Source organism: Ovis canadensis, chromosome 1, assembly GCF_042477335.2.
Source record: "Ovis canadensis isolate MfBH-ARS-UI-01 breed Bighorn chromosome 1, ARS-UI_OviCan_v2, whole genome shotgun sequence".
Taxonomy (NCBI): Eukaryota; Metazoa; Chordata; class Mammalia; order Artiodactyla; family Bovidae; genus Ovis; species Ovis canadensis.
Window position 1 is genome coordinate 176,798,600 of NC_091245.1, and position 23,391 is coordinate 176,821,990.

Consider the following 23,391-nt stretch of genomic DNA (forward strand, 5'->3'; position numbering starts at 1 on the left):
TCAGTAGATTTGGACTCAAAATGATTTTATTATTTCTGGCTTGAAACATATATTTAAAGTCTAGATTAAATTATAAACTGAGTGAAAGTATTTGCCCGACTGCAAATTCATCTTATTATATATGAATTTACGTTATGTATATACAAACTTTAGTCATAAATGAAATTTTACACAATGAAGGTAAATTTACAAAATTCTTATTAAAGTCAAAAACAAGATAAAGATTTTTATTCTAATCTGATCAGTAAAATATCAGTATCACTTACGTATTTATGGAAAGTTACCTTAAAATTAAATTTTTAAAATTAAACTATGTTTTTAAAACAGTTCATTAGAAGTTTGTGTGATGCAGAGTGACTGTAGAATCCTTATGCATGAAATTATGTCCTCTGTTAATTATCTCATTTTCAGCATTCTACCTAACAATATTTGAGGTCCTAAAAACACCTATCAGGGATTCTCTGGATGAAGATGACAAAAAGTGCAATTTATAAAGCAAATAGAGGGGATAATAAAATAACTTCTAACTAGTATGTATAGCAGTAAATTGTAAATAACTCTTGAGAGTTAATTAGTTCTTTCTTTCTTTCCAATTTTATTCCCTACTCAGAGGAACTGACATTAGAAGTAGAAAAGGAAGGTAAAGCAGATGGCAAAAGAATAGAAGCATTGAGGGAAAAAAATATGGCAGGAAATAAGCTCTTCAAGTGGATGTCCTCTCTAAAGGGAAGTTGCTGAGATGCATGTAAGACAGGCTGATACATAAAGTTAGCATGAAGTTATCCTGGAAAGAGCTTAAATGGAATTTTAGAAATACAGGTATCTCCTGCTTTCTGAAGTTCACTTTATACCACTTTGTTTTAATGAAAGACCCGCATTAATATCTGTCTATGCTAACCAAAAGAAATATGAAGAGTATTTTTGCTTACACAAAAAAACTTACAGGCTTACTTCATTTTATCGCACTTTGCTTTATTGTACTTTGCAGATACTGAATCTTTCACAAATTGGTTGTGGCAGCTCTGCCTCAAGAAAATCTAGTGGCACCATTTTCCCGCTGGCATTTACTCGCTTTGTTTCTGTGTTGCATTTTGGTAATTCTCACAATGTTTCAAGCTTTTAAATTATTATTATTTTTTATCATTTATTAGAGTTTATTTTTTTATTATAAATTTATCTATTTTAAGTGGAGGCTAATTACTTTACAATATTGTGTTGGTTTTGCCATACATCAGCATGAATCCGCCACAGGTATACACGTGTTCCCCATCCGGAATCCCTCTCCCACCTCCCTCCCCGTACCATCCCTCTGGGTCATCCCAGTGCACCAGCCCCAAGCATCCTGTATCCTGCATCGAACCTGGACTGGCGATTCATTTCATATATGATATTAGACATGTTTCAATGCCATTCTCCCAAATCGTCCCACCCTCTCCCTCTCCCACAGAGTCCAAAAGACTGTTCTATACATCTGTGTCTCCTTTGCTGTCTCTCATACAGGGTTATCATTACCTTCTTTCTAAATTCCATATATATGCATTAGTGTACTGTATTGGCGTTTTACTTTCTGGCTTACTTCACTCTGTATAATAGGCTCCAGTTTCATCCACCTCATTAGAACTGATTCAAATGTATTATTTTGTTATTATGATCTCTGATCAGTTATCTTTTTTTAAGTATAGTTGATTTACAGTATTATATTATTTTGGGGTACATAACATAGTGATTCAAAATTTTTATTGGTTATACTCCATTCAAAGTTATTATAAAATATTGGCTGTGTTCCCTGTGCTATATAATATATCCTTGTAGTTTATTTTATACACAGTAGTTTGTATATCTTAACCCTCTCTTTCTATGGTGTCCCTCCCCACTTCCCTATCCCTATTGGTAACAACTAGTTTGTCCACTATATATTTGCCTCTGTTTCTATTTTGTTATATTTATTCATTTGTTTTACTTTTTAGATTCCATATATAAGTGATAACATATAGTATTTGTCTTTCTCTGACTTTTTTCACTAATCCTAATACTCTCTAGATACATCTGTGTTCTCGCAAATGTAAAATTTCATTCTTTTTTCTGGCCGAGTAGTATTCCATTGTGTATATAAGCCATGGCTTCTTTATCCATTCATCTGTTGATGGACATTTAGGATGCTTCCCTATCTTGGCTATCATAAATAATGTTTCTGTGAACATTGCAGTGCATGTATAGTTTCAAATTAGCGTTTTCATTTTCTTTTCCTGCATGCTCAGGAGTGGAGTTGCTATATCATGTGGTCATTGTACTGTTGGTTTCCTGAGGAACCTCTGTACTGTTTTTCACAGTGGCTACACCAACTTCCATTCCCACCAATGGTGTACCGTGTTCTTTTTCTCCACATCCTTGCTGACATATATTTGTGGTCTTCTTGGTCATAGCCATTTTGCTACATGTGGGATGATCTCATTATGGTTTTGATTTGCATTTCTGTGATGATTATCAGTGTTGAGCATCTTTTCATGTGCCTTTTGGCCACCTGTATATCTTCTTTGGAAAAATGTTTATTCAGGTCTTCTGCCCATTATTTAGTCAGGTTTCTTTTTTTTTTAATATTGTATGAACTGTTTGTTTTGGATATTAGCCCCTTTTTAGTCATATTGTTTGCAAATATTTTCTCCCATTCAGTAAGTTATCTTCTCATTTTGGTTAGTGGTTTCCTTTGCTCTGTAAAAGTTTTTAAATTTAATTAGGTCCCATTTGTTTACTTTTGCTTTTCTTTCTTGTGCTTTAGGAGACAGATCCAAAAAATTAATGTTGCAATTTATGTCAAAAAATGTTCTGCCTAAATGTTTCTCCAGCGACTTTATAGTTTCTGGTCCTACATTTAGGTCTTTAACCCATTTTTAGTTTATTTTTACATATAATATGAGATACTATTCTAATTTGTTTTACATGTAGCTGTTCAGTTTTTTCCTGCATCACTTATTGAAGAGATTGTCTTTTCCCCATTGCATATTCTTGTCTGTCTCGTTTGTCATAGATTAATTGACCATAAGTGTGTGAGTTTATTCCTGAGTGGCTCTTGGCTCTGTTCCTTTGATCCATGTGTCTGTTTTTGTGCCAGTACCATATTCTTTTGATTACTGTAGCTTTGTAGTACAGGTTGGAATCAGAGAGCCTGATACCTCTAGCTCTCTTTTTCTCTCTCAGGATTGCTTTGACTATTTAAGGTCTTTGAAGTTCCATACAAATTTTATAATTATTTGTTTTAGTTCTGTGAAAAATACTTCTGATATTTTAATATGGATTGCATTAAACATGTAGAGTGTTTTGGGTAGTGTGGCCATTTTAACAATATTAATTCTTCCAATCAGCGAACATGGTATATCTGCCCCTCACTTTAAGTTAGCCAGTTTCTTTTATTAGGGTTATAGTGTTTCAACTACAAGGCTTTTCAGTTCAGTTCATTTCAGTCACTCAGTCGTGTCTGATTCTTTACGACCCCATGAATTGCAGCACGGCAGGCCTCCCTATCGCCAACTCCTGGAGTTCACTCAGACTCATGTCCATCGAGTCAGTGATGCCATCTAGCCATCTCATCCTCTGTCGTCCCCTTCTCCTCCTGCCCTCAATCCCTCCCAGCATCAGAGTCTTTTCCAATGAGTGAACTCTTCCCATGAGGTGGCCAAAGTACTGGAGTTTCAGCTTCAGCGTCATTCCCTTACCTCCATGTATTTATTCCTAGGTATTTTATTCTTTTTGATGCAGTGGTAAATGGGATTGTTTTCTTAATTTCTCTCTGATATTTCCTTGTTAGTATAAAGAAATGTAACAGATTTCTGTATATTAATTTTATATCCTGTGACTTTACTGAATTCATTGATGAGCTCTAGCCACAGAGTCGGACATGACTGAAGCAACTTAGCAGCGCGGCAGCAGTTTTTTAGTGGCATTTTAGGGTTTTCTATGTATAGTATCTTGTTACCTGCAAACAGTAACAGTTTTACTTCTTCCCTTCCAGTTTGGATTCTTTCTCATTCTTTTTCTTGTCTATGGCTAGGACTTCCAGTATTGTGTTGAATAATGTGGGTATCCTTGTCTTGTTCCTGATCTTAAAAGAAATGCTTTCAGCTTTTCACCATTGAGTATGATAATAGCTGTAGACTGTTTGTATATGGCCTTTATTATGTGAGGTATGTTCCCTGTGTACCCACTTTCAGTTCAGTTCAGTTCAGTCACTCCAACTCTTTGCGACCCCATGAACCGCAGCACGCCAGGCCTCTCTGTCCATCACCAGCTTCAGGAGTCTACCCAAACCCATGTCCATCGTGTCGGTGATGCCATCCAATCATCTCATCCTCTGTCGTCCCCTCTCCTCCTGCCCTCAATCTTTCCCAGCGTCAGGGTTTTTTTAAATAAGTCAGCTCTTCGCATCAGGTAGCCAAAGAATGGGAAAGACTAGAGATCTCTTCAAGAAAATTAGAGATACCAAGGGAACATTTTATGCAGTGATGGGCTCAATAAAGCACAGAAATGGTACCCACTTTGTGGAGAAATTTTATCATTAACAGATATTGAATTTTGTCAAAAGCTTTCTCTGTCTCTATTGAGATGACCATATGATTATTGTTCTTCAGTCGTTGTGGTGTATTACATTGAGTAATTTGTAAATATTGAACCATCTCTCATCCCTGGGATAAACACCACTTGAGGTGATCAGTGGGCTTTGATGTTACTATTGCAGTTGTTTTGGGATGGTACAAATCATGCCCATATAAGATGGTGACCTTAAAATATAAATGTGTGTATTCTGACTTCTCTACCGGCCCCCCTGGTGGCTCAGCTGGGAAAGAATCCACATGCAATGTGGGAAACCTGGGATCGATCCCTGGGTTGGGAAGATCCCCTGGAGAAGGGAAGAGCTACCCACTCCAGTATTCTGGCCTGGAGAATTGCATGGACTGTACAGTCCATGGGGTCACAAACAGTTGTACATGACTGAGCGACTTTCACTCACCAATCAGCTATTCCCTCATCTCTGTCCGTCTCCTTGGGTTTTCCTGTTCCCTGAGATGCAACAGTTGTTGAAATAGAGCAATTAATAACCTTGCAATAGCCGCTAAGTGTTCTAATGAAAGGAAGAATTACAGGTCTCTCACTGCAAATCAAAAGCTAGAAATTATTAAGCTTAGTGAGGAAGTTATATTGAAAACTGTGATAGGCCAAAAGCTAGGCCTCTTGAGCCAAACCCTTGGCCAACTTGTGAATGCAAAGGAAAAGTGCTTGACGTAAATTAGAAGGCTACTCCAGTGAACACAGGAATGATAAGAAAGTGAAACAGCCTTTTTGCTGATATAGAGAAAATTTTAGTGTTCTGGATAGAATTTTAAATCAACCACAACATTTCCTTAAACTGAAGCCTAATCTCGAGGAAGGCACTTCAGTTCTGTAAAAGCTGAGAGAGGTGAGGAAACTGCAAGAGAATAGTTTGGAGCCAGCAGAGGTTGGTTCAAGGAAAGAAGCCGTCTCTATAACTTCAGATTATAAGGTGAAGCAGCAAGTGCTGATGTGGAAGCTGCAGAAAGTTATCCAGAAGGCCTCGCTAATATAAGTAACGTAGGTGACTATGCTAAACAACAGATTTTCAGTGTAGTCAAAACAGCCTTCTGTTGGAAGAAGATGCCATGTAGGGCTTTCATAGCTAGAGAAGAAAAGTAATACCTGTCTTCAAAACTCCAAGACACAGGCTGACTCTTTTGTTGGAGGCTAATGTAGCTACTAATTTTAAGTAGAACCCAGTGCTCTACCATTCTGAAAATCCTAGCAAAAAGAATTATGCTAAATCAGCTCTGTCCTCTAGAAATGGAAAAACATATCCTGGATGACAACACATCTCTTTCCAACATGGTTACTAAATATTTTAAGCCTACTCTAGAGACCTACTGCTTAGAAGGAAAGATTTCTTTCAAAATATTACTACTCATTGACAGTACATCTGGTCACCCAGGAGTTCTGATAGAAATCTACAATGATAGTAATATTGTTTTCATGCTTGCTAACGCAACATCCATTCTGCAGCCTGTGAATGAAGGAGTCATTTCAACTTTCAAGTCTAATTATTTAAGACTTGAAATTTTGAGAGGCTTCGGTTGACATAAATAGTGATTCCTTTGATGAATTTGTGAAAAGTCAATTGAAAACCTCTGGAAGGATTCACCTTTCTAGATGCCATTAAAAATATTAATAATTCATGGAAAGAGGTAAAAATATCAACATTAACAGGAGTTTGGAAGAAGCTGATTCCAGCCCTCATATGACACTGATTTAAGACTTCAGTAGAGGAAGTAATTACAGATGTGGTGAAAATAGCAAGAGAACTAGAAATAGAAGGGGAGCTTGAAGATGTGACTGAATTGCTACAATCTCATGATAAAACTTTAATGGGTGAAGAGTTGCTTCTTATAAATGAGCAAAAAAGTAGTTTCCTAAGATGAAATCTACTCCTGGTGATAGTTCCATAAATACTGTCGAAATGACAACAAAGGATTAGAAGATGACATAAACTTAACTGCAGGGTTTGAGAGGACTGACTCCAATTTTGAAAGAAGATCTACCCTGGGTGAAATGCTATCAAAACAGCATTGTATGTTACAGAGAAATCATTTGTGAAAGAAAGAGTTGATCAATGTGACAAACTTTGTTGTTGTCTTATTTTAAGAAATTAGCGTAGCCATTGCTGCTTTTAGCAACCTTCACCCTGATTAGTCAGCAGCCATCAACATCAAGGCAAGACCATCTACCAAAGAAAAGATTGCAGTTTGCTGAAAACTTAGATGATGGTTAGCATTTTTAACAATAAAGTATTTTAAAATTAAATTATACACATTCCTTTTTTAAGATATAATGTGATTATCACATACTTACTTGCCTGCAATGTAGTATAAACATAATTTTTATATGTACCAGGAAATCAAAAACTTTGTGTGACTTGCTTTATTGCAATATTCACCTTATTGAAGTTGTCTGGAACCAGACTTTCATTTCATCTAAGGTATGCCTGTAATTATTTCTTCGGTTTGTGTAGTTCCTTATGGAGAAGGAAATGGCAACCCACTCCAGTGTTCTTGCCTGGAGAATCCCATGGACAGAGGGGCCTGGTGGGCTGCGGTCTATGGAGCTGCAAAGATTTGGACATGACTAAGCAACTAACACATGCCATTTCAGCTTTGGAAAAGTTTCATGAGAATGATGTACTTTTGGGTAGCTGGGGAACTTACTATATTAGATGTATTCATTCAGTTCAGTTCAGTTCAGTCCCTAGTGGTGTCCGACTCTTTGCAACCCCATGAATCACAGCACGCTAGGCCTCCCTGTCCATCACCAACTCTCAGAGTTCACTCAAACTCATGTCCATCGAGTCGGTGATGCCATCCAGCCATCTCATCCTCTGTCATCGCCTTCTCCTCCTGCCTCCAATCCCTCCCAGCATCAAGGTCCTTCCCAAGAGGTCAACTCTTCACATGAGGTGGCCAAAGTACTGGAGTTTCAGCTTCAGCATCAGTTCTTCCAATGAACACCCAGGACTGATCTCCTTTAGGATGGACTGGTTGGATCTCCTTGCAGTCCAAGGGATTCTCAAGAGTCTTATCCAACACCACAGTTCAAAAGCATCAATTCTTTGGTGCTCAGCTTTCTACACAGTCCACCTCTCACATCCATACATGACCACTGGAAAAACCATAGCCTTGACTAGACGGACCTTTGTTGGCAAAATAATATCTCTGCTTTTCAATATGTTATCTAGGTTGGTCATAACTTTCCTTCCAAGATGTATTCATTATGAACAACCAAAACTCTTTTCAACTTAGTTATTCAGGTACACTCAAGGCAGGAGTTGAAAATTTTAAATTGTAGAATCAAATTGGCATTGGACATTGATCAGACAATGAAATGCAAAAATCCTCTTAGTATGCAGATGATAAAGCAAAACAAATTAGTAAGTTTATCATAGAATCTGTGGGGAAAGAGACCAGAATTTTTTTGTAAACAAGAGATGATAGTAGAAAATAATACTATAATTTACATGACAATAATTGATACTCTTAATAGAAGGGTGATATATAAGAATAATTAATATGTTGTGCCATTGATATTACCTTTATTTAATAGGTTGCCTTTATAGTTTTGTTTTCATGAAAATAAAATTTAGGGCTATTTAACTTTTCCATTTTTTTCCCTGTAAGATTCTTAGTATATCAGTCTGCTTTCTCTTTACATGTAGATTTTTCAAGAACACTTGTAATTAGTGTCAGATTTCATAAATAAGAATTACATATACCCTGTCCTAAGATATAGCAATAGGTACAAACTCAACCTCAACATTCATTTCCATTATCTGAATCAGTGATTTGTGTGTGTGTGTGAGTGTGTTTCATGACTCAGTGGTTAGATAACAAAATCGATTTGGTAGGCCATGGCTATAATTTTAGAAAAGGAAAAGAATTAGTATGAATAAAAAAATTCTAGAGTTCCTCATGCATTGTCTTAGTTTAGGCTGCTGTAGCAAACTACCATAGATTGGATGGCTTAAACAAGATTTTTGTTGTTCACAGTTCTGGAGGCTGAGAAATTTAAGATCAAGGTGCTAGCCAATTCAGTGTCTGGTGAAGGCCCTCTTCTTAATATGCAGACAGCTACCTTTTTGCTATATTATCACATATTGAAGAAAGAGAGTGAGTGAGCATGCACAAGCAAGCAAGCTGGCTCTCTGATCTCTTCTTATAATGGCACTGATCCTGTCATCAAGGTTCCACATCATCTAAACCTAATTACCTCTCAATGGCCATACCTCCAATTACCATCACATTGAGGGTTAGGGTTTCAGTGTAAGAATTTTGGAGACACACAAGCATGTAGTCCATAACACACATAATATGAGTAACGTTTGTTTCATGGAACTTATATTTCAGTTTTATGCTTGTGGATAAAAATAGCTATGTAAGTGCATTTAAGTCATAATGTAAAATATATTTATTTTGGTTGTGGTCAGAAAGCTTAGTGGTGGTGGCAGTGGTGGTGTAGTCACTAAATTGTGTCCAGCCTTTGTGACCCCATGGACTGTAGCCTGCTGGGCTCCTCTATTCATGAGATTTCCCGGCCAACAATACTAGAGTGGGAGTGCCATGCGCTTCTTCAGGGGATCTTCCCAACCCATGAATCAAACCCACGTCCTCTGCATTGCAGGCATATTCTTTACCTTTGAGCCATCAAGGATCCCCCCAAAACTTGAGAAATGTCTAAAGTTAGTTAGATCACTGTACTGTACCAACATAGTTAATATATAATACTAATTCTTGATGTTATTTTTCAGAATAAGGAATCAAAAGAAGAGCAAGTGTAAGTATTTATTTCATTTAAAAATTTTTCTTAGTACTTTCCAAGTGTGCTTTACCAGTATGACACAACCTTGCTTTGATACATATTCTCAGAATATGGTAATATTCTTAAGAGAAGAAAAGACAGTTTTTTTATCTTAATAAGTTTTGGGGTTTTTTATTGAAAGTGACAGAAAGTTAAATTATCACTTGTTTTGGGAGAATAGAATCTCTCACCATTTTTCTGTGTGGCTACTCAAGAGTCATCCAGTGCTAATAAGGACTAAATTTGTTTCCAGCATAAAATCTTTTAAAATACAGTCTATATTATAGTTAGCCAATGTAGACGAAATAAAACTTAACCTTAAAGACAGATTATCTTTTGTCCCAGTAACCCCTTTTACGAAAAGAGTTTCATGCGGTTTGGTTTGTTTAATTAATCTAAGATGTCTTATTTTTTTATGATCCCAGTTGTTAACAGTGAATTTTGAACCTTTACTGAGCACCTGTTAATGCCTGAAGATAATTGTGAGCTATATTCTCCAGCAACATGATTAATGACCGTGTAGTAGAGGAAGGAAGTAGGAGAGACATCCCATGAAGAGATCAGTTAAAAGTTTTGTTAACTGAAAAGTAGTAGCTATAGAGAACTCTCTGTAAGGACATACTTATCTTTAAAATGGTAACAAGAACATACTTTGTTAGCTTTAAAGCATCTTGTAGTTGATATTTTCTCATTGATAATGGACATGATCCACTTGGTACATTAATAGTTCATCATCCAAGATGGGTTTTCACTTTCTCTGTCAACAAGTTGAGCCACTGAACTGATAGTGTCTGTCTGTGTCTTTTCAAGGTTATGTCTGTTGTTGTTCAATCACAAAGTCTTGTCTGACTCTTTGTGACCCCATGGACTGCAGCACACCAGGCTTCCCTGTCCTTCACTATCTCCCAGAGTTTGCTCAAATTCATGTCCATTGAGTCAGTGAGGGTATCTAACCATCTCATCCTCTGCTGCCCTTTTCTCCTTTTGTCTTTAATCTTTCCCAGCGTCTGGGCCTTTGCCAATGAGTTGGCTCTTCACATCAGGTGGCTGAAGTATTGGAGCTTCCACTTCAATGTCAGTCCTTCCAAAGAACATTCAGGGTTGATTTTCTTTAGGATTGACTGATCTGATGTTCTTTAAGTCCAAGGGACCATCAAGAGTCTTCCCTAACACCGCAGTTTGAAAACATCAATTCTTCGGCACTCAGCCTTCTTTACAGTCCAAGTCTCACATCCTTATATGACTACTGGGAAATCCACAGCTTTAACTATGCAGACCTTTGCTGGCAAATTCATGTCTCTGCTTTCTAATATGCTGTCTAGGTTTGTCATAGCTTTCCTTCCAACGAGTGAACATCTTTTAATTTAATGCCTGCAGTCACTGGACCATCTGCAGTGATTTTGTAGCCCAAGAAAATAAAGTCTGTCACTGCTTTCACTTTCCCCTCTTCTATTTGCCATGAAGTGGTGTAACCAGATGCAATGATCTTAGTTTTTTGAATGTTGGGTTTTAAGCCAACTTTTCACTCTTCTCTTTCACCCTCATCAAGAGGCTCTTTAGTTCCTCTAACTTTCTGCCATTAGAGTGGTATCATCTGCATATATGAGGTCGTTGGTATTTCTCCTGGCAGTCTTGATTTCAGGTAATCATCCAGCCTGGCATTTCACATGATATACTCTGCACATAAGTTAAATAAGCAGGGTGACAATATGCAGCCTTGATGTACTCCTTTCCCAATTTTGAATCAGTCAGTTGTTCCATGTCCAGTTCTAACTGTTAATTCTTGGCGTACAGGTTTCTCAGGAGACAGGAAAGGTGGTCTGATATTCCCACCTCTTTAAGAATTTTCCGTAGTTGTTGTGATTTTACAGTTTTCATTGTTTTCCCACATTTGCTTCATTCTTCCCTTCACATTTATTTTTTGAATGTTTTCAGTCTCAAAACTGTATAATTTTATCTATACATGCTTCAGTTTACATCTCTTTGATAGAAGAATATTTCCCTATATTATCACAATGCTATTATCATACTTTAAAAATTTAGAAGTAACCTTTTCTAGCTTTTCAGAAGTATAAATTCATATTTTTACATCTGTTGTGGTTTCAGGAAGAATATAAATCTTTAAAAACTGTTGAAGTAATATGGAAAACTGAGTTTTGGAATGGTGGTCTAAACAAGTAATTTATTTCATTGAACTTTCCAAAATGTTTGAGTTAGTCTAGAATACTTCAGTGATATGTAATGACTGTTCTGTAGTGTTTTACAAGTTATTCTACAAGCATAATATGTCCTTTTTTCTAGATCTCATTGACCTAAAATAAGTACTATTGTATCTATTTTCTATTTGCTAATAAAGTCAAGTAATTTATATCATGCTATATGTAAAAGTACTATTTCTTGTTATTATTCAGCGAGATTAGGAAGGAAATTCATAACTATTAAATAGTAGGCCAACTGAAATGATACTAGCACGCATTTAAATTTTAGACATAGGTATAAAAATGAGTTAATTGCCATTGTACTTATAGTATTTCCTTTCTTTTCCCAGTGGTTTCTAGTTACTGAAATTCATTATCACTACAATTTTTTTTTTAATAAAATCTTGTTACCAAAAAAACACACAAAAACCTGTTACAAAACAAACCTCCATCTTAAATCTGCTTTATGTATGTTACTATTCAGAACCCTCTATTTAAATGTAGATGAGACCTAAGTACTGAAGTTGATCAAACCAACTTGCCTGTCAGGAATGCTGTAATGAGTAAATAATATAGCAGATGTGGAAATGCTTGTCAATATTTCCCAAAGTATTGTTTCTCAAAGTAACTGATGTTAATAATTATATCTTGAAAAATGAACTCCATGGTCTCATAATTCTTAGAAGCACTACTATGAACAGAATAGGTACCTCAATTGAGTGCTATCTCAAATGTGCTAAAATTCATTGTGAGTCTCCAAAAGAAATACATGGTATCGGCACTGTCCAAACTTTGAACCTTTCTGATCTAAGCACCTCACGAGACCAGTACAATATTAATTTGGGAAATAATGGCTTAGATGAAAAACACTATACAGTTATAAAAGGTCACATTGGTTATGTCACCACTATAGCCCAAATATGATAGGAAAGGAAGAGCAGTTGAAGAAAGAACAAGCAAATCTGTATGCAATCAGTAGATTTATGAAAGATGATGCAAGCAATATTCAAGAAGATTCTACAACTGAAGACAAGTTCTATAGTCTGGATGAATTGCATATTCTGGACATGATACAGCAGGTAAGCCTGATTGGAGAGGGTACAGTCCTGCCTTCCTTTTTCTAGAATAATTATTAACAATTTTCTCCCCATGACTCTTTGAACATCATATTAACCTAGTGATTTATGTTGTGTTTGTGAGGAAAAAGAAAAAGTAGGAAAGGAGGGACAGAGGGATGGCTGACATACAAAAGAACTCTGCTACTGCTACTGCTAAGTCGCTTCAGTTGTGTCCAACTCTGTGCAACCCCATAGACGGCAGCCCACCAGGGCCCCCCATCCCTGGGATTCTCCAGGCAAGAACACTAGATTGGGTTGCCATTTCCTTCTCCAATGCATGAAAGTGAAAAGTGAAAGAGAAGTCGCTCAGTCGTGTCCGACTCCCAGCGACCCCATGGACTGCAGCCCACCAGGCTCCTCCGTCCATGGGATTTTCCAAGAGTACTGGAGTGGGGTGCCATTGCCTTCTCTGTGGAAAAAAAAGAACTCTAGGAACTAGAAACTCTTCACTTTAGTCCTCAAACCATTTCCTGATTTTAAGTATTGGTCAGAGTTGATTACAAATGCATACCTTACAAAGAGTTTTCAAATAACACAAGGAAGAAAAAATACCCTAGGATAATCCCATTGGATTAAATTTCATTAGGAAAATAGCTTTATAAAACAAAGCTACTTTCATTTTTTAGATAATTAAACTTGGGTGTTACAAAGAAATATCTACAAAAATATTAATAACACTTTTGGGGGGTTCCTTTCCTGTTAGTAGTCAGTGCTGGGGAAGACATACATATATGAAGGTGCACATGAGCATGATCTATGTGCTCAACAGAGCACTTAATGAGACAAAACTATGAAAGCTTGTTTTTAGTGAAAAACCACAGGATTTACTTACCCATGAGAATTTTATACTGAGATAATTTTATGATAACCTGTTCCAGGGTTTAAGTATAATATATAGTAGATATTATCAATAATATTGATTGTCTAAGGAAACAGTGCAAATGATTCTCTGACTGGTAGTACATTAGTATGACTGTCATATCTTTCTGTCTCCTTTCCAATTAAAATACATAAAGTTTAACTGAAATGACATATTCTAGGCTTTAGATGTCACACTAAGGTTTAAATGTGGGGTCTTTAGTTTCCATTCAACAGCTATGAGAACTCAAAAATAGAATCAAAATGTCACATACATTTTGAAAAATGTTTATTCATTCATTTATTCAAAAAGCACTTAGCACCTACTTTGTGTCAAGAGGTATGCCAAGATATGGTCCCTGTGATGATAGTTTTTATAATCCAGTGGAGAAATTGAACATTAACCTAAGGTGATAATTCCTGAGGTAATAATTAGGTACTTGAGCAATCAAGGTTGCCTGAGTTAGAATTCTGGCTCTTTCACTTACTGTGTGACCTTGGGCAAGTTACCTAGTTTTATCATCTCTAAAACAGGAATATCGAGTACCTGCTTCATATGATCTTGTGACAACAAAAGCATTACGAAAAAAACTTTAAAAATGGTGAGCTTGCAGTTAACATTATCCAGTAGTAGCAGCAGCAGACAAGTAACTCTGGTATTGTTCAGGGAATGCTGTAATTGGAGAGAGGTAGATTTATTTAAACTAATCAGAGAATGATTGCATTGAAAGTGTAATGCATGAGTTAGCAACTTAAATACCCACCAAAAACTAAAATAGTAGTGCTTTTCCTTTAAATAACTGTCATATTAAGTGCTTTTTTTTTAAAGTTACTTATTTATTTCTGTCTGTGCTGGGTCTTTGTTGCTGTGTGGGTTTTTCTGTAGCTGTGGCAAGTGGGGGCTACTCTCTAGTTGCAGTATGCATGCATCTCATTGCGGTGGCTTCTCTGGTTGTGGAGCACAGGCTTAGCTGCTCCACAGAATATAGGATCTTCCAGGAGAGGGATTGAACCCGTGGCACTTACATTGGTAGGTGGATTCTTTACCACTGAGCCACGGGGGAAGCCCCCTAAGTGCTGTTTTAAAGAGGAAAATAAAGCATTCATATTCCATTTGCTCAATAGGGCTCAACCAAGATAAGTACAGAATATGGAGAAACTGAGAAGGAAAAGCTCGCTCGACAACGGCAGCTTTGTAAATTGCACTATCAGTGTGAAGTAAGTACTTCTGCCCTTAGATCTCAGGCAAGTGAGAGATAGTTTTTGAAGAGTCCAATTTTTTTCTTTAAATTTCTGAAGACTTGAACAAAATTAGTTGAAATAATATTTTTCATCAATCAGGATTTCAAAAGACAGTTGAAAACAGTGACTTTGTGGTGGCAAGAAAACCAAATGCAGATTAAAAAGAAAGATAAAATCATCGCATCTCTTAACCAACAAGTGGCTTTTGGAATCAGTAAGATGTCCAAGTAAGTACAAATCTGTTGATAGAAGAAAATCCTGTGTTAAAAGATAATCCCTATGTAGCCACTAGGTGGCATTGTGACTGCACATTAGGAACTGCCAACCACAAGGACTGCACTTGCTAAAAAACCCACTGTATTTTTTGCCTTGCCAGCTGGATTGAGAAATAAGCAACTGCTCACTCTATATATCAAGCTTTTCATATATTGGCTGAATAAGTGTGAAGGTAATAAAATTGCATGAGAATGATAATCAACTTTCAGGTCATGGCTCTAATTTGTAAAAATGTGACTAATGATTGGCTAGTTTATAGCATATGAGAATTACATTCCTCAAATACATCACTGACTCACTTTATTTATTTATTTATTTTTTCACTGACTCACTTTAATACTTTAAAATGTTGGTTTCTGAGAGTATTTGTGTTTTAAGCACAAGATATTGAAAACAAATCAAATTCCTGGAGAATCTTCTCTCCCCTATCAATCTCATATCTCTTACAACCTTAAGTATTAAATGCCTAAGACTAAAAATTCTGATTTAATATGGAAAATTAGTATCCTTGCTCCATTCTTTTTAATCTAGCCACTGCCTCAAACCACTATTGGGTGAAATAACAGTATAATTTGTAATATATTATTTTGATAAACAGTGATACCACAAAATACCAGTCATTCATGATGTCTGATTTGAAATCCACTGCAGTTCCTAGCGGAGAAGGCAGTGGCAACCCACTCCAGTTCTCCTGCCTGGAAAATCCCATGGGCGGAGGAGCCTGGCAGGCTGCAGTCCATGGGCTCGCGAAGAGTCGGACACGACTGAGCGACTTAGCAGCAGCAGCAGTTTCTAGACTGCTAATAATGAAAACAGGTTCTAGGGAGTACCTCAGTGTAAGGAACTCATGATGCCAATTGGAAAATTGGAAAAATGCTTGACAGAGATTTTGGTCTTAAATTTTCTCCCACATAACATATCATTCAACCTGAAGGGGTTTTAAGGAAGAACAGGATGCCATACCTCTGGCAACATGATATCACTTGCAAACACTTTCAGGTTTGTGGACCTAAGATAGCTGGGGCAAACTAAACTGGCTGATATCACTTAAGAAACCATACTTCAGGATTCAAAACCTTGTCTTTTAGCCTGGAAGATAATGACCGATCCATGAATATGTTACATGGCAGCAGAGGTCAGAAAAGCAATGCCAGCCATGCAGCTGCCTTTCTCCTTCACTATCTGAGATGTTCCTCTTCAATCCTGACACCTCACCCAGTGTACACAACCAGTTATAAAAAGCTGAGTCCATCAAATTCTCTAATCAGGTGTTCTCATAAAGAAATTCTAGCTTGTGTGTTCATTGTGTGAGGACATCAAACATTTATCAAGTTCCCACAGTGTGCAAACAATTATGCAAGGACATGTAAAAGATGCCAAGACGTATCAGATATTAACTGTGAGCTTGTGGAAAATACAGATTAATATGCTGCTGCTGCTGCTGCTAAGTTGCTTCAGTTGTGTCTGACTCTGTGTGACCCCATAGACGCCAGCCCACCAGGCTCCCCCGTCCCTGGGATTCTCCAGGCAAGAACACTGGAGTGGGTGGCCATTTCCTTCTCCAATGCATGAACGTGAAAAGGGAAAGTGAAGTCACTCAGTCGTGTCCGACTGTTAGTGACCCTATGGACTGCAGCCTACCAGGCTCCTCTGCCCATGGGATTTTCCAGGCAAGAGGACTGGAGTGGGTGCCATTGCCTTCTCCGAATGACGTAACTATGTGACATCAAACACAGATAAAGTTTGCAAGCTTCTTCACTGCGTCCTGTTATCAGTGGATGGCTGTATGCTTCCTATTTCACAATGCTAACATGTGGGTTTCTTTTCTGAGATCATTGAATGAAACTAAGCTTTAAACTCTTCCTCCACAAAGATCTAGAAGACCGTGGGCACAAACCTTCAACCATCCCATCAGTTCTATCCCAGGGTCACTGTGGGGATGGAGTAAGACTGAATAGGATTATTTCAAGAAGCACAATACAAGACATCTATGCAACAAAGCTGGACGATATGAAGGCTCCCAAATTTGCAGTAGAACACTAGGCCTCATATGAGAGGATTAAAATTACATACAATAGAGGGACCACCACTTCACCAACAGGTAGTAGCTTCTTGAGTTGCAAGTCCTCCTTAAAACTAAAACACACTGGATAGAACACAACGAACATAGGAAGACTCTGAAAGGTAGAAGAAGAAAGGTGACTGTCTAGAAACCTTGGAACTTGAAGAATGATGTGATAGTGATTTTTCTTATTGCCTTCCATGTATACTAGACAGGGCACTGCAGAAACCTCCAACATGAAATTGCTAGTAAGCACAGGGGAGGGGGGCACTAAAGCACCAAGAAAAGTCTGTTCCCTTTAACCAAATGATGAGGGAAAGGAAGATAGAATAACATGAAACCTTTTTGGCACTACACATTTACTCTAGCCAAACAGCAGTAGCTCCACACACCCCCCCGCCCCCGACACAGGTGCTACACTCTGACAAAAGATGGGCATACTTGGTTCCTCCTCAGCTACAAATAGAATTGTTCTGACTATTAATAACAAACGATTTCTAACATTTTATGGCGTTCTTTCTTCTTAGATTACAGCGTCAGAGCCATGCTAAAGATAATGAAATTAAGAACCTTAAAGAGCAACTTTCTATGAAAAGGTAACAAACAGCTGGTCCTACAATAGACTACTGTCAGAGACTAGGGCTTATGAGTTCTTTTCTCTTTATTGCAATCATTACTGCTATCTGTGACTGCTTTATGAAACTGGCTAAGTTTTGTTCTGATTCATACATTTTTTTATAATTGTTGTTTTGAGATCTAGTTCATATAGAAGAAGATTCACATTGTTAAAGTATACAATTACTTGTTTTTTAGTATATTCACAGAGGATTACAACCATCACCACTATCCAATTCTAGGACATTTTTATCACCCTAAAAAGAAACCCTGGAGCCATTAGAAATCACTGATTCTCTTTTCCCCCAACTTCTGGCAACCACTAGTCTTTTTTTTGGTCTGGACATTTCATATAAATGGAGTCATATAATACATGCCTTTTCTGATTAACTTCTTTCACTTAACATGATGTTTTCAAGGTTCATCCATATTGCAGCAGCTATCAGTACTCATTCCTTTTTAATGGACAGATAACATTCCATTATATGGATATACCACATTTTTCATCAGTTGATGGACATTTCGTTTGTTCCAGTTTTGACTATTATCAGTAATGCTGTTATGAATATTTGTATACAAATTTTTTGTGTGGACATATGCTTTTAGTTCTCTTGGGTATATACCTAAGAGTAGATTTGGTAAGACATGCAGTAAGCCCTGTGTTTAACTTTTGGAGGAACTGCCAGACTGTCTTCTAAGTGACTGTACCATTTTACAATCCCATCAGCAATGTATGAGTATTTTGATTCTCTACATTCTCACCAATACTTATGTTATCTATTTTTGTTTCACCCATCATAGTATTTGTGAAGTGGTATATATCTTTGTGGTTTTTATTTGCATTTTCCTAATAGTTATCTTTTCATGTGCTTACTGTCTGTTTGTGCATCTACTTGGAGAAGTGTCCATTTACTTCCTTTGAGTATTTTTAATATTAGATTGTTTCTCTTTCACTGGGCTTCCCTAGTGGCTAAGTTGGTAAAGAATCTGTCTGCAATGCAGGAGACCCAGGTTCAATCCCTGAGTCAGGAAGATCCCCTGGAGAAGAAACTGGCAACCCACTCTAGTACTGTTTCCTGGAGAATTCCATGGACAGAGGAGCCAGGCAGGCTACAGTCCATGGGATCGCAGTCGGTCTTGACCATGACTTTTACTTTCACTTTTTTCTCTTATAGCTATTGACTTTTAAGAGTTCTTTGTATATTCTGGACACAAGTTCCTTGTCAGATACATGATTTATAAATATTTTCTTCCATTCTGTGGATTGTGTTTTTACTTCCTTGATGATGTCCTTTGAAGCACAGTTAAGTTTGATGAAATCCAATTTATTTTTTTCTCTCACAGGCAAAATTTTCACAGCATTCAATGGCATTATAATTCCTTTTTGTTGACTCTTGCCATATTTTATAATTTTTCCCCTCAATATACTCAGGCCTTAATGGATATTAACAATATATTGTTTTATCAAGCTTCTCATAAATGTTTGTCAGATATTGTCAGGTATTCAAGCATCCAGATGTTTCTAATAATAAAACACTGAGGAAAGCCTTGTGAAAAAGTTCTTATTACAATGCTATATGTCCAATTAAATGCTTTCATTGGGAATATAATTTGGTATGTATGGTCTAGTGTTCTGGGGCTTAAGTGTAGGAAGTTGAAATGGGTTAGGAAAAAGAGAAACCTCATAGGTAACCATTTTCCACAAAGTCCTTCATAAATAATATCCTTATCAGCATCTCCTCCTCTCTTTCTCAACCTACGGGAATTGTTTTCATTCTGAGGTGCTGAATATGAGCACTGAGATAACCAGTAAAATATGTTAATACAGTGATGTAGCTTTATTACAGGGATGGTTGCTATTGTTATAAAAAGGCTGGTAGAACCATTATTTGATGTAAAATTTGTTAATAATAATAGCTTATTACTTAGTACTTAATATGTGCCAGATGCAAGTACTTAATATATATTATCTGAATGAATGTTTCACAACAACTCTTTGAGGTAAGGAATATAATTTTCTCCATTTTTCTATATGAGGAAACTGAGGTATAGGGAAGTAACTTGTTCATGGTTTCACATTTAATAAGTTGTGAAGGTCAGATTCATCTTCAGACAGCTTGATTTTGCCAAGTTTTAAGTCATAACCTCTGTACTGACGACTTTAAACCTTCCACACTCGTGATAGTAAAGGATAACACTAAGGGTTAAGCAGTGTCTCGTCTTGCTTCTATGTGCCGTATAGTTTTCAGAAAATCATTTCCTATTCATTGAATAGCTTGTATCTGTGTGCCTCCTGAATAAAGTGGAAGAGTCTGACCTTGCTGCAATGTTACTGACTCTTTAATTATCGTATGTTTCAGATCTCAGTGGGAAATGGAGAAGCATAATCTGGAAAGCACGATTAAAACATACTTAAACAAACTGAATGCAGAAACTAGCAGGGCTTTAACAGCTGAGGTAAAAAAAAAAAAGAGATGGAGTTGGGGAGGGAAGTTTTACTTGTGTACTAGTAAATACTAAAATACTTAAGAATTTTGAAAAGATTGTTTTTTTGAATAAACAGAATTGAGACATCTTAGGACCAGCCAGAAAAACAGTTCAAACTCTTGTGCTTTTCTTTTGACTCATTGGTGTTTTGTATATTTACTTGAAGATTGATGATCTTACGTTGTTTTCCCCAAAATGACTCCAAGAATTGGTTTGCTTAAGTATATATATCATACTGATTTTGGAAAATTCTCATTAAACCAGGTGACTAAGCCAAATGTCTAAGAATAATATTTCACTGCTGCTATAATAAATCCTTTCTTTGCTGTTTAACTATAGATATTTCAAAACCACACACACACCATACATTCCAGTCAAAAACTAACTTACCTCTTCCCCTAGAAAGTCATCCAGTCTCTCCTAAGTTATTTTTGAACACCACAGCTAGGATTTCTCAAAAGAAATGTGATTTTATGTATGTGTGTAATTTTTATTTGTAGATAACCAATCTTGATGTACAATAAAATTCAAAGTTTTGGAGAGCTCATTGACATTAAAATCATCACAAACCTTCTCACCTTTGTCATGGGTAAGGTCTGTTTTTAACAGAGTACTCTGAAATCCAGAGCTCAACAATCAAGTGTTGATCTTTGCACCAAAAATCCCTGGAGAGTGATGTATTAGAGTATTAAATTTAACTGGGGAAAGAAAACAACCTCAGATTACCTTAAGAACTCGTTTGTAGACTTCTTCACTGCTTTTAATTGGAAAGTTTCTACTTCAGTTTCTTAATTTTAGAAACATTTAATGCTGTCCAAGAGTATAGTAAGCTATCTTCAGTGAATATTGAGTGATCCATAGAAAAAAACAAAGGCCAAATGACCATGCTTCAATAATTCTTGGAGAGACATCAGACTAGATGACCTGCAAGCCCCATTTGGGTGGCTTAGTCCTATATGGTCTCATTGTTTTCTTACTCCTTCATCAATTAAAAGTCAAATAGCAGGACTTCTTTTGAGTGTTCTTAAACTTTGCAGATGACACCACCCTTATGGTAGAACGTGAAGAGGAACTAAAAAGCCTCTTGATGAAAGTGAAAGAGGAGAGTGAAAAAGTTGGCTTAAAGCTCAACATTCAGAAAACGAAGATCATGGCATCTGGTCCTATTACTTCATGGGAGATAGATGGGGAAACAGTGTCAGACTTTATATTTTTGGGCTTCAAAATCACTGCAGATGGTGACTGCAGCCATGAAATTAAAAGATGCTTACTCCTTGGAAGGAAAGTTATGACCAACCTAGATAGCATATTCAAAAGCAGAGACATTACTTTGCCAACAAAGGTCTGTCTAGTCAAGGCTATGGTTTTTCCAGTGGTCATGTATGGATGTGAGAGTTGGACCGTGAAGAAAGCTGAGCACCAAAAAATTTGATGCTTTTGAACTGTGGTGTTGGAGAAGACTCTTGAGAGTCCCTTGGACTGCAAGGAAATCCAACCAGTCCATTCTGAAGGAGATCAGTCCTGGGTGTTCTTTGGAAGGACTGATGCTAAAGCTGAAACTCCAGTCCTTTGGCCACCTCATGCAAAGAGTTGACTCGTTGGAAAAGACTCTGATGCTGGGAGGGATTGGGGGCAGGAGGAGAAGGGGACGACAGAGGATAAGATGACTGGATGGCATCACTGACTCGATGGACATGAATTTGAGTGAACTCCGGGAGTTGGTGATGGACAGGGAGGCCTGGCATGCTGTGGTTCATGGGGTCACAAAGAGTCAAACATGACTGAGTAACTGAACTGAACTGAAACTTTGCTGCATAATCTGAGAGGTTTTAAAAACCCCATTTACCAGGTTTCACCAGAATCAATTACATTAAAATCTCTGGAACCAAAGCAGCATTTTTTAAAGTTTCTGAGATGATTCCATTGCATATGCAAGTTTGAAAACTAATGTTCTAAAATATTTACCAACCATGTAACTTTTGAATAAAAATAGTAGAACTTCAGGATTGATCAAAGAGCTTTAATGTGTTATGGTCAGGAAAGAAACTCAGGTGCTATTAGAAGAGATCTTTTAAAATAGCTTTAAGTTTGCTTGAAATGTTTGAAGAAAAATGTGTTCTTCTATAAGGACACCTTTCACTTCTTTCTCTTTCTCTCAAAAATCTGTAGGTATATTTCTTACAGTGTCGTAGAGATTTTGGTTTGCTTCATCTAGAGCAGACTGAAAAGGAATGTCTCAGTCAGCTTGCCAGGGCGACTCGTATGGCAGCAAGGTAACCTCTCCCTCTTCCTTAATGTGTCTTGAGCACTGAGATCTCACAGGTGGCTCCAAGGTTGAACATAATCTGTGTTGTGTTTTACATATATGACATCAGAATCTTTGGAATGAAGAAGCCATTTTTTTTTAACCCTCAGATGTCATTTAATCACTTTGAGTGTTTACTTTGTTGCTCCTGCTATAGCACGGAGAAGTCTATTAAGTGCAGTAATAGCTGCTAGCAGATTTTTCCCTTCCTGTACAATGAAGCAGATTAAAAGTCTCAGTCAGAGACACGCATGAAAGTGAAAGTGAAAGTGAAGTCGCTCAGTCGTGTCTGACTCTTTGCGACCCTGTGGACTAAAGCCCACCAGGCTCCTCCGTCCTTGGGATTTTCCAGGCAAGAATACTGGAGTGGGTTGCCATTTCCTTCTCTAGGGGAACTTCCCAACCCAGGGATCAAACCCAGGTCTCCTGCATTGCAGGTAGATGCTTTAACCTCTGAGCCACCAGATATTTACAAAACAAGGTGGATTCCAACTGAAAACTTTTTATAATTCTTTTCTCTTAATGATTGATTTTAAATGCCTTTAGAAAAAGTACACTGAGGGAAAATCAGCATTAATACCTAAAACTGTGTTAAAGGCAGTTTGCTACTGTGCTACAAATGAATGGTTTTCAAATTTTGGGCGGGTTGCATAGGATTCTTCTTCAATTTGTAATTTTACCAGGTACACCTTTAACCTTAAGGAATTAATTGAGTTGAAAATCTCTGGGACCAATGCATCACTATTTTTAACGATTATTATTTCAATATAATCATCATTATTCTTCAGTTCTGAAGAATCAGAATCTCTGATGTTTAACAAGATT

General features: G+C 37.1%; 1 protein-coding gene across 20 annotated transcripts in view; it reads left to right on the plus strand.

Annotated features, from left to right (window-relative positions):
- The window catches only part of DZIP3 (DAZ interacting zinc finger protein 3), a 119,461-nt gene that overhangs the window by 76,826 nt on the left and 19,244 nt on the right, over positions 1-23,391 (plus strand). For 14 of the 20 annotated variants that reach the window (XM_069552867.1, XM_069552738.1, XM_069552877.1 and 11 more), the window contains 7 exons: positions 9,356-9,381; positions 12,517-12,682; positions 14,705-14,824; positions 14,921-15,048; positions 17,687-17,755; positions 20,135-20,231; positions 22,431-22,534. In XM_069552867.1, the coding sequence (XP_069408968.1) occupies positions 9,356-9,381; positions 12,517-12,682; positions 14,705-14,824; positions 14,921-15,048; positions 17,687-17,755; positions 20,135-20,231; positions 22,431-22,534 (710 nt within the window). The remainder of the gene's footprint in view (positions 1-9,355; positions 9,382-12,516; positions 12,683-14,704; positions 14,825-14,920; positions 15,049-17,686; positions 17,756-20,134; positions 20,232-22,430; positions 22,535-23,391) is intronic. The other 6 variants (XM_069552895.1, XM_069552809.1, XM_069552753.1 and 3 more) reach the window with 3 other exon arrangements.